At 22.6% G+C, this 22,920-nt stretch overlaps 4 protein-coding genes across 4 annotated transcripts; 2 read left to right on the top strand and 2 right to left on the bottom strand. All coding sequences in view use genetic code 6, as the record gives it.

The window, feature by feature from the left end:
• Positions 1 to 1,893: 1,893 nt before the first annotated feature.
• Positions 1,894 to 11,617, top strand: TTHERM_00971900 (transmembrane protein, putative; the record flags this gene model as incomplete). The annotated part of the gene is made up of 19 exons (XM_001026110.2): positions 1,894 to 1,990; positions 2,044 to 2,199; positions 2,259 to 2,675; positions 2,728 to 2,877; positions 2,944 to 3,225; positions 3,280 to 3,572; positions 3,629 to 3,959; positions 4,241 to 4,758; positions 4,881 to 5,339; positions 5,395 to 6,767; positions 6,879 to 7,536; positions 7,594 to 7,722; positions 7,772 to 8,740; positions 8,791 to 9,220; positions 9,277 to 10,365; positions 10,419 to 10,667; positions 10,728 to 10,868; positions 10,928 to 11,383; positions 11,436 to 11,617. 19 exons carry the CDS (start codon positions 1,894 to 1,896, stop codon positions 11,615 to 11,617), a joined length of 8,379 nt encoding a protein of 2,792 aa, XP_001026110.2.
• Positions 11,618 to 12,018: 401 nt separating this feature from the next.
• Positions 12,019 to 14,632, bottom strand: TTHERM_00971910 (glycerol-3-phosphate O-acyltransferase; the record flags this gene model as incomplete). The annotated part of the gene is made up of 13 exons (XM_001026111.3): positions 12,019 to 12,136; positions 12,194 to 12,375; positions 12,422 to 12,537; positions 12,595 to 12,877; positions 12,930 to 13,128; positions 13,187 to 13,572; positions 13,684 to 13,875; positions 13,951 to 14,010; positions 14,062 to 14,187; positions 14,238 to 14,288; positions 14,362 to 14,415; positions 14,472 to 14,532; positions 14,592 to 14,632. 13 exons carry the CDS (start codon positions 14,630 to 14,632, stop codon positions 12,019 to 12,021), a joined length of 1,869 nt encoding a protein of 622 aa, XP_001026111.3.
• A 1,608-nt stretch (positions 14,633 to 16,240) lies between these two features.
• TTHERM_00971920 (plant dual-specificity MAP kinase kinase family domain protein) lies at positions 16,241 to 20,653 on the top strand (the record flags this gene model as incomplete). Its single annotated transcript, XM_001026112.1, has 3 exons — positions 16,241 to 16,325; positions 16,403 to 16,878; positions 17,222 to 20,653. The coding sequence occupies 3 exons, from the start codon at positions 16,241 to 16,243 to the stop codon at positions 20,651 to 20,653; spliced, it is 3,993 nt and encodes a 1,330-aa protein (XP_001026112.1).
• A 932-nt stretch (positions 20,654 to 21,585) lies between these two features.
• TTHERM_00971930 (60S ribosomal protein L7) lies at positions 21,586 to 22,785 on the bottom strand (the record flags this gene model as incomplete). The annotated part of the gene is made up of 6 exons (XM_001026113.2): positions 21,586 to 21,712; positions 21,787 to 21,984; positions 22,070 to 22,207; positions 22,272 to 22,342; positions 22,408 to 22,600; positions 22,769 to 22,785. 6 exons carry the CDS (start codon positions 22,783 to 22,785, stop codon positions 21,586 to 21,588), a joined length of 744 nt encoding a protein of 247 aa, XP_001026113.2.
• Positions 22,786 to 22,920: the final 135 nt, after the last annotated feature.

The raw sequence follows: 22,920 nt of genomic DNA on the forward strand, positions 1-22,920 counted from the left end.
ATTTGGCTATATCTAGTCCCTCCCACAAATTAATCTTTAGAAAATAAAATTTGTTTTAAATAAAAATACAGTACAAAGTTATCAAAATATATTTATTTTTTAAATAATTACACTTTTTTTTAAATCTTAAATTATTCTACTTAATTTAATACATAAATACATTTAAAACTAATAAATAAAATATTTTTTATTCACTCTTTAAAACTAATGACTATATGCTATTTTACAGCAATAGTCATTTTTAAAAATAGCAAAATTCTTTTCTTTGAGGCATTTAAATATTATTTTTACATTTACATTTATTATTTTACTTATTAATCTGCAAATTTATTTAATTTCAAACTCTAATATTTAATTTGATTATTTGATCTAATACTTTTTTTAGAATTTTTATTAGATTTGCATTCATTAGAAAAAAGTTTTAAAAAAAAATATCAATTTTAAAATACATATCTTTTAATTTTAATATAAAGTATTGAATCATAAAAAGATGGTCTCTTGCTTTTTCTCATAAAAGTAAATAAATATTTTTTCAAAAAAAACAATTTCTAAAATATCAATTTTTTTGGTGGTATATCTATATTTTAGAATGAAATAAATCTATCAATAAAAAAAGATAATTCTCTTGTTTATTTTAATAAAATAAAAGTAATTATTTTTTTATTTATATACATTTCTATTAATCTTTGAATATTTTAAATTTTTAAAATATTTTTCTTCAACTCTTAAAGTAAAAATAATAAGATAAAACTTTTATATTTATTATTGTTTTTGATATTATAGACTTAACTTTTGATGATGGTATTTGTAATTAATAGTGAATTGATTAGGTATGAATATATTTTTTTTTAATGTAAAATTAGCTTGAGAGATATTAAAAAATAAATATCCTATCTGATTTTGAAATTATATATTAACTTACATAAATTGGAATTGAAAAAAATATATGCTTACCTTAAGCTAAGTCATTTACTATAATCCTAGAAAATAAGTATAAATATTATATTATGATAACTCTATATTAATTTCTACTTAAAAAATTTATATAATGAATATAATACTCAATTAAATAGGTCAATAAATAAAATATTTGAAAATTTTATTTTATTAAAAATATGTTTTCTAAAAAATATTTTTTATAAAATTAGTCTGAATTAAGATGTTTTGAATTAAATATTTTAATAAGCGAAAATTATTTGTAATTTTATTGAATAATAAATTCATGTAATAATTTTCTCAAAGCAAAATATTACTTTTATCTTAAATTCTGAAATTAGATTTTTATTGTTGTAACAATCAAACACTGACTAATTGATTATTTTTTTTACCCTAAATTATTTTGTTTACAGTTTTTATTAATATATAAAAATGCTTTTTTAGATAACCTCAAATTATTTTTTAGTCACTGTAAATTAAATTTTTGATTTTCTTATTCAAAAACCCAGTTAATTAACTTCAAGATATTTCTTTTATATTGGCTCTAAAAATTAATATTTAATTTCCAATTTTTGTTATTTAGCAAACAAAGATAAATAAATCTTTTTTAGATATCCTTGATTAAATTTCTTAATGCTAAATAAGAAGAAGGGAAAAACCAAATCAAGTATCTAATTAAAATAGATGGTTTTTTCCCTCTTTTTCATTTCTATAATTAATTTAAAACTGGGAAAGCAAAAAATCAATTTTTTTTCTTTATAAGTTACTTTAAATTTCTTTTTACTTTATCTATAATTAAATCAATTTATATTAGGGAACTAAAATATATCCTTAAGTAACTTTAAATAGAATCCAAAGGTATTCATAATCCTTATAAATTTTAAAAGCTGTAAATAAGTAATTCCTTTAATGTATGTAAAAATTAATTAATTAATAAAATACAAAAAATTAAGAAATATGCATTTTTTAAAAATAGCTAGATTTATATTTACTTTTCTTTGGGTTATTCTTGGTGTTAAAGGGCTGAATTGCCCAAATATTGAAAAATATGATAGTAAAAATTACTTTAAGTATTGAATAATTAATCCTTTTTTATTTTATAAATAGATCCTGTTAACTTTTATAAATATATTGTGTAAAATATGATTGTCATACCTAAAACTAATATCATGATAATAAATACGATGCAGCAAAGTTCTTCGGGTTCAAGCTATGTTTATTATATTGATTTAGTTTCAGCACAAGTCATTAATACAATCAAGCGTAATGTTATTTATTTATTCATTTATACAATATTTAGAGTTTTATATTAAAATTTAAAGCAAGCTATTAGATTACCAGTATGAAGTACCACTAACTTACAGATAAGATTGTTGTTATAAATAAAGGAAGTATTTTGATGACTGATCCTTACACATTAAAGGTTTTGAAATCTTTTTCTGCATTTAATCTCTTTCAGCTTGAGTTAATTGAAGCAACAAATTATATAATTGTTAGTCTATTCTATAATTAGTGCTGGGTTGTTGATGTTGATAAATAGAATTTAGTTATCGATATGGATAACTCTTACAGTTTAGAATCCTTTCCTGATAAATCTGATCTTAATTAAAATATCACAAAATTTATAACTCTCTCAACTGGTTAAACAATAATTGTTATAAGCAATGATAGAGGTTTGATATATTGGACTATAGACCTTAATAGCTATACTTATTAATGGGGTGGTTTCATAAAACCTTGTAATATTTTAAAAATGAAATAAATCAATAAATTATAATTATTATATAAAAGCAATCGTAAGATAATAAGGAGATCAATATTGGAGCTTTAGCAAACATCCAACAAAAGATATCCTCATCTTGGTTGGTGCTTATCAATAGATTTTAGTACTTTAAATAGTTGATATTGTATAAGGAACATTTAACACACTTTTTAATTAAAGTATTTATATCTTTTAAAGCAACTAATTTATTAATATATTAAATATATTATATTTATTTTTGATAGGTTTGAATAGTTATTCATCAAATGAATTCTTTATAAATATGCACTATATTGTCTTGGAGGGTTAGGACATTTTTGTCACTAATTTAGGTCAATATTTATATAAATTTAATGTTAGCTATAGCTCTGATTTTACTTCTTTAACGGTTTCTTATGTCGCAAGTTAGTGGATAGATAGTGAATTTGTTTGGACACCGTATTTAGAAATGAACTCCATTTTTATAGCTTCTGGAAATTATATTTCAATTTATAATTACAAGGAAGAATATATTTCCTATATGCTTTGTAACTTTTATAAATAAATAAATTCATCAATTTTAGAATTTTTAATTGTAATAGATTTCTACGGAAACAGATTGAATAGAAGATTTATTAGTAGATAAGATGGAGAAACAGATAAGATTGTGCTTTTGGGTGATAACTAATTATATCTCTATGAAAGAAACGGATTTGGATACTAGCATTATGATTCTAATAAATAAAAACCACCATTATAATATTATTAAGTAAATGATTATGGAGTCTTTTATGAAGTAAGATATACCACTAATTAATACTTAGTAAAAACTGGGGACGGATAAACTGATTATATGACTACTTTTCAAATATATCCACTAAATTCGCCTGAAAATGTAAAAATTGTATTTTTTTCTATCATTAAATAAAATAATTTCTTTTTTTTTTTCAGACTATAGATATACATGCTAAGTATGGTTTATATTGGACTATGATTAACTAAGTGATTGATCCGTTCTTTTTTAATAACGCTATATGGGTTTCATTACCTGAATTTTATAAATCAGGAAACTATATTATATCTTTAGTTAATTGCTAATCTGGTGAAATTTATAATTTAAAATCAAACTCGCTTGATGATAAGAGCATATATATTTATTATAGTTTTGCCTCTTTAGATGATCCAGATAATCAAGAGCTCATAGCTATTGATACTAATGGAAATATATATTCATGGGATTTAAGCTAACCTAACTTTCCATTTAAGTTTTCTTTAAATTTTGGTAATTAGATTTATTTTATTCATAATATCGCAAAATTATTTATACTTTAAATACTCAAATATAAGAGATAAGCTTAATAAGGAAGATTTTTTTCAAAAAAATTTTATGAAAAATTCAAAAATTTAAATTCATTACTCATTTTAAATTTACTGAATAGAGTGAATACCAAATATTTTATGATCTTAACCTTTCCAAATTTTTTTAAATTAAAAATCTAATTTAAATTTTATTAACTATATAAATAAAAATTATTAATTAATTACATATTTTAAAATAAAAAGATTGCAAAAATATTTACTCTGCTGACATATTGTAGTACTAAAATATTAAGAGATTAATAATGTTTTGCCCAGATAATTACGTTTATTCTATAGATTATTTAACTGGAAAATATTCAAAAATAGTTCAGTTAACTATGTTTCCAACAGCTTTAAAAGCAATATCTCGCCTTCAGTTGGTTTTAATAGGAGATTTCAACACAGGTTTTGCATATGTTTTTAAATATGACCCCGTTAAAGATTAATTTGACATATTTTTAAAATTTAAACCTACTAAAACTAGTGATTAGTTAAATTTTATTGATATAACATATGACAATACATTGTGGATTTAATATTAATATAGTAATGTGTTTTATAGTATAGGTGATTGTTTAAATGACCCTAAATAATGCTTAGAATGCACTTAGCAATATTATTTTAATGCAACTAATCTATATGATTAAAATGGGTTATATGGTAGTGGTTAGATAGATTCTCCGTTTACTACTTCATACAATTTTTTCTCATCAATGATTAAAGTAAAACATATAATTTAAATTAAATAATTTTAATATTTAATTTCTTTTTTTTTAAACAAAATTATTTATCTTTTAATAATTTAAATATATGAGAGCTAATACTTCTTATTCAATTTATATAGGCTTAATTTTATTAGAGTCTTCTTTTTAATGTTAGTAATATGAATGTAGAAATCAATATCTCTCCAGGGAATACTTTAATCTTAAATCCAAACTTTATGAATTTCGATTTTAATGATATTATATCTTTAATTTTTTAAAGTTCAGAACCAGGTGTTTATGCTAGCATTTAATATTCTAATAATCTTTAGCTTTAAGACTATAATTATATTGGATTTAAAGACACTGTTATCAACTTTGATCTTGCTTAAAATAATACATGTGGTTTATCTTTTCTAAACATTTAAAGTGGTGTTTTATTAAATAATATTTAGCTGTTCCCATTAGTGAAACCTTCATAGGCTTAAAGTTGTTAGTATATATATTCTGATAGCTCACCACTAAGTATTTAAAATTATCAAATATAGAATGAAGATTTCACTTATCATTAATCTATTTTGAGCTCTTTTAATAATAATGATGTAATATAAAATTATATTATTAATAATTTTATCTAATTATTTTTATTATTAATAGATTAAAATTTCAAACTTTTCACTTATAAATTGCACTTTAGGCGATAATTTTAGTATTTTAAGGTAAATTTCTAACGTCGATACATATATAGATAATTTAAATATTACTGATAATAAATGCTCTAATATAAGTAATAGCAACAATACTTCTTTTTTGTTTACAGCTGGTTTATTTTAGGTTAACGGAATGACTATGAATAATAACAAATTTTGTAGAAAATCAATATTTTCAACTGTTGTTTCTCTTTAATAATCTAACTATATTTTTTAATTTATCAACATAACATCTTAAAATAATACCTTTTAAGTAAGAACTACCTATGTATTCTTTAATGCACTATACTCGCTTTTAATTTAGCCTGATCATCAGTTGATTCTGTAAAATGTTTCATTTACAGATAACCTACTATCTGTATAAGATAACAAAGATTTAAAAACAGCTCAGTATTTTGAAACAATAAAAATTTCAAGTATCAACATGCAGAGTATTTCTCTTCTTAATCACTTTGATATTTAATTAGGTTTAATTCAAAATACAGATTCAGTAACTCTTATAAATTTTAATTGTTCTAACAATCAAACTTACCTCCTATAAATACCTAATTAATTGACAGCTAGTTGCTTACAATTATATGAAGTTTTAAGTGTCGGAATGTAAAACATTAACATTTATAGGAAAAAAGCATTTGACTCCAGTTTAATATTTATAAAAAATTTTTTTACATAACAATCAACGTTTAATATGAAAGTAGCTAGTTTTCAAGATTTATCTTTAATTTAAAGTGGTATAAATACATATGTAAGCCCTATTTACATTTAAAGTAGTTATGAAATCGATGTTGAAATAGATTAAGCAGTATTCTAAAATATATCTTTATAATCTGTGGAGTATAGTTTAAGTTATTCGTCTTTAGCATTATAGGTTACAAACTACATAGGAACATTTGTCATAAAAAACTCTTACTTCCTAAATTCATATAGCTAATCAATTTATGGTTTTGTTTATGCTTAAACAAATACTTTGGTATTAGATGCAGTTGTTTTTAATAATCAAACATTCTATAATAATTAGAAGTAATAATTATTCTAACAATATGGAGGTTTTGTTAATGCATAAATTGAAAATCTAAATGTCTCTAAAACCACCTTTAATTAATCAACTTCTATAAAAGGAGGATTTTTATATTTACTATCGTTTGGAAAAACATTTAAAATTAATATGATTGATACCATTTTTAATGAAGGATACGCTTCTACTGATGGTGGAGCTATATTTATAGACTCAGGAAATAACTAAGTTTAACTAAACTGCATTAATTGCTAGTTTAGCAATATTTACACTCTTCTCAGCTAAGCGTGCAGCATTGGATTACAGTAAATTTTAAAAAATTTTAATTATCAAATTTACATCTAGATATCTTTTCTATTATAGAATTATTTTTTATTTTAATTTTTAAATATACTGTACTATTTTTTTTAAAATAGGAAATACTCTTAAACTAATAATAAAGCCTTAAATTCCATAATATTCTAAGCAGGGTACATTAAAAATTCAAAAGGAATTTTAGATAACTACTTTATTGATGTTGTAAATACTAACCTTTAATTCTTGATGATTAATTAAATATTATCAGAAGTCTTTGAATCAGACTCTCAACCTTATTATTAGTATTCCTTTTAAAGTAGCAATCAGTAACCAGCGATTCTTTCCAACTTATAAAATTCTATATTGTTAATTTAGAGCTGTAATATTTCTAACTTATAAAAGAATTCATTATAAACCACTTATCCATTATTAATCAATTCACACACTTCTAATATAACAATTCAAAATACAAATATAGAAAATTTAGCCTATGTCACTAGTACTTTATAATTAGTTTAGAGTTAAATATAATTAATATCTGTTAAATTTAAAAATATAAATTAATTAACTCAAAATTCAAGGCTTATTCAATCATAAGAATATTAGATTCCAAGTTAAAATGCAGCTACATTGATATCTGCTATATAGTCTAGTGTAAATTTAAGCTAAAACAGTCTTTTTTAGAATGTTACCTGTAGCTAAAATTGTAATGGAGGAGCGCTCTAAATTTAATAGGGTAAATTGAATATCTAGGAAACCACATTCCAAAATGTTTCTGTAAAAATTTTCTAAATTATTTCAAATTATTTTTATATATTACTAATATAAAAATAGTCTAACTTTGGAGGAGCAATATATATTTAAGGATTAAATTAAACTAATATCATTTTTAATTCTTAGTTTATTAGTTGTTAATCTTAAAATGATGGTGGGGCTATTTATCTAAATGCCTAACAAGATGATGTAAATAACACATTTCTATCTTTATATTTTTAAATTATTTATTTTATAGCAATTTTAGCTTACAATATCTCAAAGTAAATTCTCAGATAATAGTTGTTAAGCAAGAGGAGGTGCAATTTATGTTAATTCATAAACTACAAATCTTATAAACTAAAATGTTAAAATCACTGATTCAAAAATAATATATAACAAAGCAGCTGTTGGTGCTGGTGTTTTCTAATAAAATATATCAATAGATTAAAGCTAAAATAATATAATTTCTGCTAATAAAGCAAGTATTTCTGGAGATAATAGTGTTTCTTATCCTACAAAACTAAAAATAATGAATTTAGACAAGTTTATATAAACAAATAATGCTATTATTAATAATTAAATAATCTCTGTTAATGATTTTAGGAGTGGTGCAAATATAACTGATATCGAATTTATTTTAGTAAATGATCATGATGAAATTTTTTTCCCAATTACATAAGATTAACAAAATACTTATTAAGTTAATGTCCAGTTTGATAAAACAATTAAAAAATTAAATTCCTATGTTATAGGTGAAGATACCTATGCGAAATATGATCCAAAACTAAAAGCTTTTAAATTCAGTAACATTAGTTTATCCGGAATTCCTTAAACGTCTGTAAACCTATAATTTACTTCTGACTAGATTTACTCAGTAGATCCAAAAGATAATAAATTTGTATAAAATTATCAATTTAATTTAACAATAAACTTTAGATCATGTGGTACTGGTGAATAAATAACATAATTAGATTAAGTAACTTAATGCTAAATATGTCCTGAGAATTAATACTCTTTTAAAGTATAAAACTGCTAAGAGTGTCCTAAGGGTGCCACATGTTTAGGTGGATCAAATATTGTAACAAATGCTGGTTATTGGCGTAAAAGTAATGATAGTGATTTAGTACTTTCCTGTAATAATCTTCCCGATAATTGCAAGGGAGGATCTTTTGGAGATAATATTTGTTATGAAGGACATATTGGAGCACTTTGCGAAGAGTGTGATGTAAAATTTATTATAATTTTTTTTTAATATATTTAATTTTATTTAATTAGATATATGGATAGTATTGGACACATTCTTATGCTAAATCAGCAAAGTTTTCATGTACCAGATGTGATCAAATAAAAAACAATGTATGGATTGTGGTTTTAATGACGATTTGGACTTTAATTTCAATGTGTTTAGCAATTAAAGGAGATGTTGATGTGTTGAGAGAAAAAATTGCAATATATACTATTTAAAAAAATTTATCTAGAAAAACAACTGTTAATTAAAGGAGGTAGTCATCAGCATAATTTAAAACTATGAACTTTAGTAATATATAAGGAATTAAGAGTATGGTAAAATAGAGAAGCACATCAAATAAACTTAAAATGGAATTTAATAAAAATGAAGATAAATCTGGAATTTTTATTAAGATGCTTACTAATTATGTTTAAATTGTCGGATCAATAGCAACTTTTAATCTCTCTATTCCTTCAGGTAATTAATTTATTCATTATTAACAAAATATTTATGAAAAAAAAAATTTCAACAAGGTATATTCGAATTTCCTCAATCTTTAGGTTAACCGCTTAAGTAGACTATGAACTCACTTGACTGTGCACTTTAATAATTTAATTTAGAGATGCCAATAATCTATGTTAGATTGCTTTTTTCACTTACTCTACCAGTTATTTATATGATACTCTTTGTTTTATGCATGATAATATATTACTTAATCAAATATTTAAAGCACAGAAAAGAAAAAAGTAAAAATTAATTCCCATGGTATATATTAACAACAGCTATAATTTTCCTCATCATTTATGTTTAGCCAGATTTAGTTGCTCAGACTATCGCTTTGCTCTCTTGCAGATAAATTGGAGACACAAATTATATTTTATCAAATGTTTCTTTTGTCTGCTATACACATGAGCATTATTACTATTCATTTACAATAGTTTTGCCTATGCTCATATCATGGGTTATTATAATACCAGCATTTCTATTTTTAGTACTAAGAAAAAACAAAAATAATTTAGAGTCAATTGATATTAAACTTAAGTATGGATTTTTATATAAAGAATACTAAGAAAGTGCCTTTTATTGGGAGTTTGTTAAGATGATAGAAAAATTAGCGATTATTCTTTCTCTCAATTTTTATTCTCAAAGTGTTGTAACAAAGGCTGTTCTTGTTTTTATTGTCATTTCTGCTTATGGTATTTTGTCACTTATTATTCACCCATATCAGGAATCTGATGTCAATGAAATAGATGTAAACTCTACTAACGTATGTGCTGTTACTGTCCTTTTAGGTTTGTTTATGTACAACAATTAGTATCCGTACTTTGTTTATACTTCATTAGGTTTAATAGTAATAATAAATGTATGGTTTATCATTAAAATACTGAGCAAGATTATAAATTCTTACAAAAGCTAAATGTTAGAAGTTAAAGAAAAAATTTTAACTGCTTTATCCAAGAAGTTCAATTATTTCAAAAAATTCATTAACAATGAAAAGAAATAACACGGAAAAATAAAACCTGAAACAAAGAAGAAATTTTAATAAGCATTTTTAAGATTCTTAGCATTAAAACCAAGTTAAAAAAAATAAATTTATTTAGCATATCTACAGAAAAATATAGGTAATAAAATTAATTTTATATAATCCTATATTTAAAATTATTAATTTTTTTAGATGAATATTTAAAGAATGTCTAAGGTGATATAAATGAAAGTAATGCTACTCTAAATTAAGTTGAAAAGAATTAAGAGGATAACGAAAAATAGATCGAATTGAAATAGATTTTCAGCAAAGAAATACAAGCTTCATAAAATAATCATCCTTCACCATTGTATAAACATACATAAGATAAATAAGGATAAATAAAACCTATTTATGGAAATAGCAAAACTATTTTTAATTAAACAGAAAGCCTTTAATTATGTAAATATTTTTTTTAATTTTACAGTAAATAGTAAATAATATCTTTTTAAATAAAAATAGAAAAAAATATGTAGAATGAATTATTATAGAATTAAGTGTAATTAGAATAAGATTAAAAATAATTTTCACCATAAATTAAGAAAGATGAATATGGCGATAATTTAATTCATTTCAACAATTAAATAGAATCTATATATTCTTGTAAATATTTTTAGCTTATCCTTGTTTTTAATTAAAAAAAATTATTTTAATATATCAAGAAAATTAAGATGAGAAATCCAATGCAGACTAATATTATGTTGATTCTAATAAGTTTTTAATGGGAATATAACCTAAAAAAACTTTATCAGATATCAACTTCTAATAGAATTAAAATGCTTATTATAAATCTAATAATAAAAAATAATTATATATTGAAGAAGCTGATGAAATATAGTATACATAATAAGATGAGAAAAGTGAAAATTTGAACGAATAAAATGAGTTTAATTTAAGATCTCCTCATTATACAGAAAATAGCACTTAAAGAAATTAGTACGTGTTTGATTCTAAAATAAATTTACTTAAAGATAACAATTTTAGTTAATAGAATCATAAAAAAGATTAAAGATAACAGGATACTATTATAGAGGAAGATATATATAGTTTATAACATAAAATTAAAGATGATTAAGAGAGTTAAAAAGGATAATAAATTTCAATTTAGATAATCGAAGGTAAATACTTAAATTTATTATTATTTTTTAATATTATATTTTATTTAAAAAGAAAAAAAAAATAATAATGCTGGCAAAAGAGATCTTGATAATTAATCTAATAAAATAATATCTGTATAACAATTAACTGATACAAAGTTAGATTTAAATTATAACACTTGTCATTTAATCAATATTTAAAATTCATAAGATATAATTTATGATTAAGATATTGAAGTGTAAGTTAATAAGTGAAAATATTATTTTTTAAAGTTTTATATTTTGTAGATGTTTTTAAATACTTTAAAATCTTGTTTGTTATAAGCTAAAATATCATACACTTACAAATAAAAATTATATATTAGTAATTTATTTAATAAAATCGTCACAAAAACATATAAATATTTTATAGGAGATTTTACAGTAAAGTATTTTAAATTTGAAAAAAACTTTTGATTTATTTTAATAAATTTTAAAGTCATTAAAAAAAAGGAATAAATTCTAAAAACTTTAGAGGAAATGTTTTTTAATATTAATCATAATTTAAAATATTTGAAAAAATTAGATAGAATATTTAGTATTTATTAAAGATCTATCTATGTAAGTTTAATATTAAATATATAATTTTAGCATTATAACAATAATTAAATATTGTTTCAATCATCAGTTTCATGTTCGGAGCTACTATTTTAACTTTTATTTACATCAAGATATCTGTAAATATCTTACATAGTAGATTCAGAATAAATTTTTGAATGTAATTTATGAGCAATTCTATTTTTTATTTGATAAAGTCTTTAAAATATTTTTCTAAATTTTATAAAATTTTACTTTTTAATTGGTTAACTGAAAACTTATTTAATTTTTTAAAGTCTAAAAATGAATTTTTCTTTACGACCTAATAACTACTTAGACTAATCTACATCACCATTTTGATGGTCTTCTGTAATAATTTTATTTTCATCATAATTTTCTTCATGTGCTTTGCAATAAACATTAACCATATCTTTTATCTATTTACAATTGATTTTAATACTAGCTTTTAAATAAAAAAATTACTTTATTCTAGATGTCTTTTTCTAACTAAGCAAGTTCAACATTTTTATGGAGGAAAACTACTCTGGCTCTAATTGCTTTAAGATGTTTTTTGATATCATCAAATAGCCTTAACATTACTAGATTAATAAAAGTTTTAATTATTTAAAATCAAATGATTCAATCAAAATCATTACAATAAGCATAAACGGGATAAAGCACAATAAAAATGATCTCAATAGAATATATTAATTATATTTAATCAGCTGAAAAGATAAAGTTTTTTAAAAAGAAAAAGAAAACCAAGTAATAGAGCCAAAACGTCACAGGTACTATAACTAGACCAAATGATACTTTATAGCTTGCCACAATATCTAAACATGGAGAAGGCCATCCTATTGCTTCTTTTTTTCTTGCGGACTCTGCTAAATACCTCAAAACCAGACCAATAGGCCCATTTAATATTAAACCAGGAAAAGCCTATAAATAATATAAATAAATACTTCAATTAATATAATTTTTTTTTATTTACTAATAAAGAGGAAATAAGTATGTGAAGAATTGAGTAGATGATAGCTAGAAATGATTTCAAAAGACCATCTTGGTAATCAGCCACTGTTTCTTGGTCGGTTAGTTTTAATCTAGCCATAACAGAATTGTAATCTTTAAGCTAATTTATTAATTTTATCATATCAGGATGTGTTTGTAAAGATCTGTAAGTTTCATTAATTCTGTAAAATAAATTATGAATATAAGTTTAAGTTTTAAAATAAATTTTTTATTATTTACCTATTAATTAATTAGCACTCTTCTTATGTAGATAGCTTTTTGTAAAAGGATTACATATATAGATGCTTAGCAGTAATAATTGCCTAAAGTTCAGTACTACTTGAAGCTGTATACACTACAGATCTAAGTCTGTTTTGAATTTCTAAAAGTAAGGTAGTGATTGCTTCTCTTTTATTATTCTTGTAAAGATCTGCTAATTCAAATGGGATTTCAAATGCTTACCCATATTAAATAGTCACTTTAGATCTAAAACGATGACCCTTAAAATAATTTAATCCACAAGGTACAATGTATACTTTTTATCTAAATTTCTACATAGCACCTAGAGCCATAATGCAAACACCAGCTTTCAGAGGCATGAAATCAGGACTATCATGACTTATTCCCTATTCAAGTAGAAAAATATATAAATTTAGATAATAAATGTTAAGTTCTAGTTTTTAGTTCTATTTAGAATATTTTTTATATGTCACAATAAATAGTTAAATGTTATTTACTTCTGGAAATATGCCAATACATTGTTTTTTATTTAGAGATTTCCATACTGCTCCAAACAAATCTGACTAATCAATATCAGGGCATATTCTATACTTTTCATTTAAGTTTGAATGATCTCCTTCATCAATATCTGTTGTATAGTGTAATTCGGTATCACTAATAATTTCTGTTACTCTTAATTAGTCTTTGATCTATTAATCAATTTATTTTATTTATTTAAAAAAAGGTTTAATTTTATTTAGTAGGATAAATTATAAAAAACATACAAATCCGACAACAATCTAAGTATTTTTGTGGCATTGTGTTTTAAATTCAGTGTCTTTCCCCTTTTTAATAATATAATATTAACAAAAAATCATCATATTTTGCTTAAATACTATCAAAACACCACTTTTAGCTGAAATTATTGTTCCTTTTCCTGGTTTCGCTAAATCACGAGGTCTTTCCACAGGAATACAACCTAAAAACTTGCCAATACTTCCATGAATAGGTCTTCTCATACTCTATTTAAACAGTTTTTTAATATATATATCGATTTTAATATAAAATTTACTGCTGCTGCCATGATAAAGTTAACTTTTCTTCCTGCTGTAGCTCCCATCAACTATTTTTGATATTATTAATTTATATAACAAAAATTAACTCTACTACTATATATATTTCATTAAAAGAATTACTAGAGCATCAATAAATTGATTACTGTGATTACCGCATATAATTACTGGAGCATCCTAAATAAAAAAGGATTTAAGTTAGTTTAAAGTTTATTTTCATATAATATATTTACTTGTGGAATATTTTCCTGCCCAATAACTTTTATTTCTCTGAAGAAAACATTTGTTGTAATCCTAATTTTAAAACAAAAAAATATTTTCTTAAAATACCCTATTAATCTAAACGATTGTACTTCTAGAATGCTAAGCATAATTTATTTTGTATTTTATCCATAACTATTTAATCTTGAATTTTTTTACTCTTTTTTAATGAATAAATATTTATTAAGTAAGATATCAATTAATCAAAAACACAAAAAATGTAAAATTAAAATCTTCTCAATCATCATAGAAAGGAAAATAATACGCAAAATTAAGATTAGGTTTATTTTTGAGTTATTTACTAATCTGTATGTAAAAATATATTAGAAACAATATTTTATCATTTTTTATACTAATCTACATATTTATTTTGATTACTACAAGAAATAACTTTCAGGTGAATCTGAAAAAGACAAATTTATTGAAATATTTGCCCTAAAATCGTAAATTTATTCTAAAAAACTAATAAAAGCTTATTATAAAAGCCCATAGAAATTGTAAATAAATTAAAAAATAATAACAAAAAGGTAATCCAAAAAACATCTCAAAATAAATATATGAGTACATATAATATTTTTTTGAAAAACAAATATAAAATTGTGCAAGTAATATAGTTTAATTATTCGCTTATACAACTAAATAGAAAAAAAAAAAATTATATCAAAAATATCAAAGAAATATAATTAATATTTTAAAATAAAAAATATTAAATTAAAAAGTAAAATAATTTTTGCTTTTAAAATTCATCAAGAAATAACCATAATAAAATGATTAAATAAAATTGAATCTCAAGCAAATAAAATTTATTATAAAACAGATAGAAATAATTTAACAATATTAAATTCTAAATATACTGAGAGGAAGAATTTAAAAAATTTATTAGAAAAAATAAAGGTTAAAATAAGTAAGTTAAATTTTATATTTAATCACAAAATTAATATTTTATCATTGAAAATAAATAAAGTATAATGTTAATATTTAAATTTTAAATATTTATCTAAACCCAAAACCAATATCCTATATAAATTTCAACAACAAAAATATCTTAAAGTTGATATTTAATTTTAAAATTTTAAATAGAATAAAAATGATTGATTGTTCATAAATTTTTGATAAAAAATAAATAGCAAATAATAAAATTTGTAATATATATATCTTTAGTTTTAAGAATATAGATAAACTAAATTAAAGAATTGTGTGAAAATAAGAATTTCAAATACAAAGATTTTGATAATTTGAAATTTAGATTAAAGTTAAAATATTTGTTTAACTTTTATATTAAATTGATTTAAGGAATTCAAAATATAAGAAAAACAAGGAGTGTTAGATTTTGTGTCAATATTCGTTTAAAAATATATTTAAATATAATTTATTAAAGAAATATCACTTGATAGCTAGCGCATCAACGCTAATTACTTTTAATTTTCAAAATAATTCAAAAAGTATTCATTCACTCTAAAAAATAAATTGAATAATATTAAGGAAAAGAATACTTGCATGTATAAATCATTTATTTTATATAAATTTAATTAACATACAAAAAATAAAGAAATTTGTAAATTAATAAGCAGAAAGACTGAATACACAGATCTCTCGAATATTTTTAAAAGCTTTAGAATTTTATCAAGAAGATATTTATAAATACTTATCTTGTTTTAGATTTTTATTCAACTCTTATTCAAAACTATAAATCTGATCCTTTCAAAGAAATAGATCTGAATTAATAATAATAGCTGAAGAAATGAATATGAACGAAATAGGAAGTGATAGTATAATATGTACTACAGAAAATCCTGAGTAGATATTCAGTTTAGTAGAAATATTAGGTACTAAAAATATTTTAATTGAATTAAATTTATGATTTTTATTTTATTTTGTTCAATAACTTTTTATTCTTAATAAGGTCAAGGCTCATATGGAAAAGTCTTTAAAGCATTGAATTTATAAAACAATAAATATTATGCAGTTAAAGTAGTTAATACTGGAAATGGAGATTTTGATAACTTGAAGAAAGAGATTAGTATTTTATAGGATTGCCAGAGCGATTATATTGTCCATTACTATGGTAGTTATTTATATAACGAATAGTTATGGATTATTATGGAATACTGTGATATTGGTAGTGTTAATGATTTAATGAAGGCAACCTAGAGAACACTTAGTGAAGTTTAGATTGCTTGCATACTTAAGGGTGTACTCCTTGGATTAAAGTATCTTCATAACTCAAAAAAAATACACAGAGATATTAAAGCTGGAAATATCCTCATCAACAAAGATGGTGCATGCAAACTCGCTGATTTTGGTGTATCTGCTTAGCTCTTTAATACTATGGGATACATAGAATCTTTCATTGGCACTCCTTACTGGATGTCACCTGAAGTAATCAAAATTATTATATTAATATAGACTTCATTCAGTACCTAACAGCAGTTAGCTTTCTTTAATTTTAAAAAGATTTGCATAAAGCAATAAAAATGTAAAAGGAAACTGAAGGTCTTGCTTGTTTAATTAATTTATGAATGATAAAAATTCAAAAATTGAATTTTAAAATTTATTAGAGCAGTTTGTCATTTTAATTCAAATATATATTTTCAAATAATTAAAGATTATTTAGAGCGATTTAATAAAAATAATTAACATACGCTGGCTATGTTAAAAATCATTTTAAATTTAGTTTTAAAATACTTTGATTAATAATGTTAAATAAAATATTTTAAAAAAGGTACTAACTTAAAATAAATACAATAAAAAAACTGATATATGGAGCTTAGGGATCACAGCTATAGAGATGGCTGAAGGAAATCCTCCCTTTAGCAATTTCTAAGCAGTTTCGGCAATGATCTTAATTATTAAAAAGCCTCCACAAGGTTTAAGCGATCCTACAAAATGGAGTTAAGAGTTTAATAGATTTGTAAGCAGATGTCTAACTATTAATCCTGACATACGCCCAACTTCAGAAGAACTCCTCCTTGATCCTTTTATTGTCAATAACACAACTAGGGTTAATCCTTAACATTTTTTAATGAATCTAGTTTCTGATAATATGGAGAGTATTAGAGTTTTTCGCAAAAATTTACTTGAGAAGTAGAAAGGAGAAACTTAGTAACAAGGGGAAAAGAAAAACAAGTAACAACCTGCATAGTAACAGCAATAAGAATAGAAAAAAGAAGAGAAAAAATAAGTTGATAAAAGATTAATGACAGAGGCTTCTCATGATTTTTAGGATTACATTGCTAATGATAGCGGTACAGTTATTGAATATTAAAACTATGACCAATTTAATAATGAACCTGATCAGCACTAATAATTTTACAAGAAATAAAATTAATTTATCAACAATAATAATGATAAATAAAATAATTTTATTTGGGAAAATGAGACAGGAACTATGGTAGAAAAATTAGAAAATGATGATGGTGAAGATGAAGAATAAAAAGATGACAACTTAAAATAACCAGAAAATTCTGATTTTATGAAACAATTTTCTAAAAAAGAAGATGGTTTTTAAAATATCAATTGGGCACAAAATAAGAAAGAAGATTCTTCATTTTCAAACAAACCAAATTCAAATTTGTAAAAAAATAATTCGATAGGCAATAAATCAGAGCAGAGAGAAATGACTTCTTAATATAATTAAATTGAGCAAGAAGATGACTAAGTTAATAGCTCTGTTATTATTAAGGAAGACTATGAAATAGAGCACATCAAAAACTAAGCTTATTCTGGTGTTGCAGTAACAGACTCAGAAAAAAAAATCTAGTAAAAAAATGTACCAGATTTTGTTTTATTTGCATAAAAAATGGAAGAAAACAATAACAAGAATTTCCCAAAAAAACCTTTAAATATAAATATTTAAACAGACAATATCCATATTTAAGTACCTTAATCGTCAACTCCTTAACAACAAAAATAATAGACTACTAAGTAATCTATCAGTGAAGATAGTGATATTCCTTCAGAATATAAGAACATGAATGAGTAATAAATTGAGACCATGATAGAAACACTTAAAAAAGAGCTAGAGATGGAGCTAAAAGCTATATAAGATGCTTACTCCTAAAAAATTACGAGATGTGAGAAAGCTTTGAAATTAGTGAAATCTAAAAAAAATGGATCATTCACTCCTACTTCTCTCCCAATGTAATTAATATAAATTCCTCAAAATAATAACTTTGTAAACTAAGAACCTATTAGTCCTATAAAAAGAAATATAAATAATCAGTTATTACCTTAATAGTAGTAATAATATTTACCTTCTCCTTCATCTACGGCTATGAAAAACAATTTAGAATACCTAGTCTCATCACCACATCTTGCTCCAAGTGCACTTCCATAAATTAGCTAATCTCCATACATCAAAAACCTTAATTTGGTAAATGGAGGAGTTTATGATTCAAATAACAATAGTTAAAATTTACTTAATGGTACCAGCTCTAACTAAATCCAAAACAAACTTCCGAACAAAGGATTTAATGCTTTATAATCAAGCAATAACCCTATGTATACAAGCACAAATAATTTAGTAAACCAAAGCAGCAATAATAATCCTTTGACTCATTTAAATCCTGTTTTAAATAATATTTATTCTGAAATGCCATTACCTGCTACTCCAAAAACAAAAGAATAAGCTTAATAGAATAATGGAGGATTAAATTATGCTCTCGGAGTACAAACACAGCCAACTTCTTCTAACATTTATTTAACTAGTTGTTAAAAATCTAGCAATAATAATAGTAATATTGCTCAATATACAAATGGATAAATTCCTGTTTAATCTCAATCTAACTAGCAAGAAGATATTATTAATAATATTAAAAGATAATTCTAAATCACAAATTCTGTTTTAGGAAATGTTGAAAGCAGCAATCAATAATAATAGAAGTAAGCTATTATAAATAATGAGATGTAATTAAGGAAAATTAATAGTAATCATCCAATTAACTAATTAAAAAATTCAAAGAATAATTAGCTTTTCGAAAGCAATATGCTGAATAAATAACCATCTAAACCAACTAGCCAAAACTCTAATTTCTCAAAAGGCATTCAATCTTCTTCTCCAATGATCACTTAAGGAGGAGGTCTTTCATTTGAAGAAGCATTAAATAGAAAGAACATACTTAAGTAAAACTAAGTATAGAATAGCAGTAACAATAACAATAGTACTGTCTATGACGAAAATGCAATATACGCTTAATAGATGCAGTTACAGTAAAAGTAAAGGCTTTAGTAAGAATAAAACGGAAGCACTAAAGCTTAGTCTTATATTAATATGTCATAAATACCAACTGGAACTACTCCAAATAAGTTATCAAATTTAGATTAAATTAATATACTCTAGCAAAAGTCTGTATAAAATAATAATCGTTAAATTCCATAAACCACATTGTATAATTAAGCAGAAAGATCTCAAACTGAGTAGTCTCATAACGATTTCATTGCAAAGAAATCTTCAAAATAATATTAATAATAAATGATTAATAATACAAATAATACAGATTACTCAAAAGAAAATGCATATTATAGAGATAATTATTCTAAGTAACCATCATCTAATTTGTATAACAATTCAAATTACAACAATAACACAGCAAGGGGAAGTAATTAAACAAAACTCTCAAATGGTTAGAACAGTCAAAACATTTTATCTAACAATGGCCTTGATGGATATGGACATTCAAGTAGTAATAATAATCTTTCTACATCTTCAACTTCTTCGACTCAAATACAATAAATACTTTCTAGGTCTCAGAATCTCTAAAACAATATAAGCAGCATACCAAATAAAATATCTAAAAATAATAGCTAGGAAACATCTAATTCATTCCTTTCGAATGGTTAAAAATCTAAAACTAGTAATAGTTATGTGAGTAACAATCACTCTAATTCTAATTCTATAGATGAATAAAAACAGTATACTCAAAGTAAAAATCACCTAGTTATTCTCTAGAAAAAGAATAATAATAGCAATAATAATGTTCCTATGACAGCGAAAGACTCATAATCTAAATCATCAAATAATTTGTCATCCCTAAGCTAGTAGTAAAACTAGAGTCAATATAAGCCCTCTAATGCACCTACATCAGGAATATCTTTCAAATAGCTTCTTAACTAGCAAAATGAAAGAAAATTACCATCAGCAAATAATTTTTGCTGAAAAATTAATTAAATAAAAACCTTTATTTTAAGGAAAATATACAAATGCAGATAAATAAATAAAAATAAAATAATATAATTAATTCATATATAAAATTTGATTTTGAAATATATTATATAGATTGCTTATAAATTCATATTACAACATTCATAAAATTCTTACTTCTTCTTTATATTTTAAAATATTGTTTTTTCTTTATTTTTATTTAATTTGATTTTACTATTCATAATAGAAATAAAATTTTTAATTTTATTTGATTATTAATGATTTTATTTTTCATTATTGTACTTTAAATTTAGGATTTATAATTATGATAATTGACTACTAACTTTCTATAAAAAATTATTGAGTAATATTAGTATGAGTTTTGGATATATTTATTATTTATTTAATGACACATATAGAATGAATTTTAATATGTATTTTGAAATTTGCATATTAAATTAAAATTAAAAAGTTTCAAATTAAAGTCTTTACGAACAAAGAACATTTTATTTGTTTTTTAATGATATTATAAAGCTTTTTATCATAAAATTTTTGAAATTTGAGCTTAAATATATCATTATTTATAAAATTTGTTATTTAATAAAATTTATATTTTTTTTTAATATACTTCATTATTTAATTAGTTTGATGATTTTTTGAGTACAAATTTTAATAAATATGTTTAAATTTAATAGAATGAAGATAATAAAATTCAAATGAAAGGCCATATTATGAAAAGGAAACTAGAAAAAGAATACATAACCAGAAAATATATATTTATTACAATTAAGATTTTTATTTTAAAGTAGTTGATATGATATGATTACTTTCTGGTTATTTACTGTGTTTAATTTATTAATTATTTGATTATATATTTTATTGTGTGTGTATGTATGTAGGTAAATAGGTAGTACTTGAGTTTTTCTTGTTTTTAAATTATAACCTAATCAAATCATGCTTAATACGAGATCATTAATCTTTTCTTCTCTATTACCCCATTCACCGCCATTATTATAAGGCTTAACTATTTTTTTCTAATCCCATCCGTCTGATTTAGTAGTTAATTTGAATGACCTATAATTTTTGAATAAAAGATTTAAGAAACTTAAAATTAAATATGCTTGTTTAATTGTAGAATTGTTTTTTACCATAAGAATTTTTGTACTGCTTCGAAGTTGGGACCTAAACCAACAATTTCATTAACTAAATCTTCCAAACAAATAATTCCTAAATTTCCTAAGTTATCTTCAACCTTTTTATTATTGTCAAGATGAACTCTCTTTCCATTAATTTTAGCATGAGCTCTCTTATAGATTAATTCAGAAATGACCTTACGAGAAGGGTATCTTTATTATATAAAGGATAAATTTTAACTTAGTCCTACTAGTTTGTTAGAATGTGTATTCTACAAGAAAATAAAAAAAAATTTACCCATAAGTGACATAATTTTCAACTCTTTTAAGTCTTCTTAAATTAGCAGTATTCATCTTAATAAAAGTAGCACTGTTAATGGTAGGGAGCTTAAACAATCTTAAGATTTTAGTTTATTCTGCAGATATATCTTTAACACTAAATATTGTTTCATAAGATTATTAGTTAATTAAAGAGCTAAAAATAAAAAATAAGAATTTACCCTCTAATTCTTACAACAACAACAATTTTATCTTTTTATACTTCAGTAGTGTCTCTAGCAATCTTCAAAGACTTTTTGATAATAAAGGCAGAGATTAACATAGAACTTGGTAAATGTAAAAATATTAAATATTTACTCTCTTCTTGAAATTAGAATAAGCAGTTTATTAGGCTCTATAGTTTTGGACAAGGAATTCGGGTGTTAAATGTTCGGCAGTTGGCTTAGCATTTCTTTCCTTGATTCTCTATATCTTTGTATTAACTTTATGTTAGATTCTTTCGATATCTTTCTTTCTTTTTCTCAAGATATCTGCGGCAATGTATTTCTTCCTATTAATAATGAGTCAAAAGTTATAATAAGAAATGAAATTTAGGAAAATCTGAATAAGTTTTAGAATTATATATAATCATAATTTTGAAGATATTGCCTATAAAAATATGTTTATTCTAATTTGGGATCTATACATTCTAAAAACGTTTTAAATTTAAAATAATTACTCGACTTATTGATCCATTTCTACTATTAATTAATTAATAATTCTTTACTTGCTTATATTGGAATAACTTTATTTTGTTTATATTATATTCTTTACTTAGATTTTTAATCTAATAATTTTTTGGTTAATATTATTTTTAGTTCTTCTTCTATT

Source organism: Tetrahymena thermophila (assembly GCF_000189635.1).
Source record: "Tetrahymena thermophila SB210 genomic scaffold scf_8254051, whole genome shotgun sequence".
NCBI lineage: Eukaryota > Ciliophora > Oligohymenophorea > Hymenostomatida > Tetrahymenidae > Tetrahymena > Tetrahymena thermophila.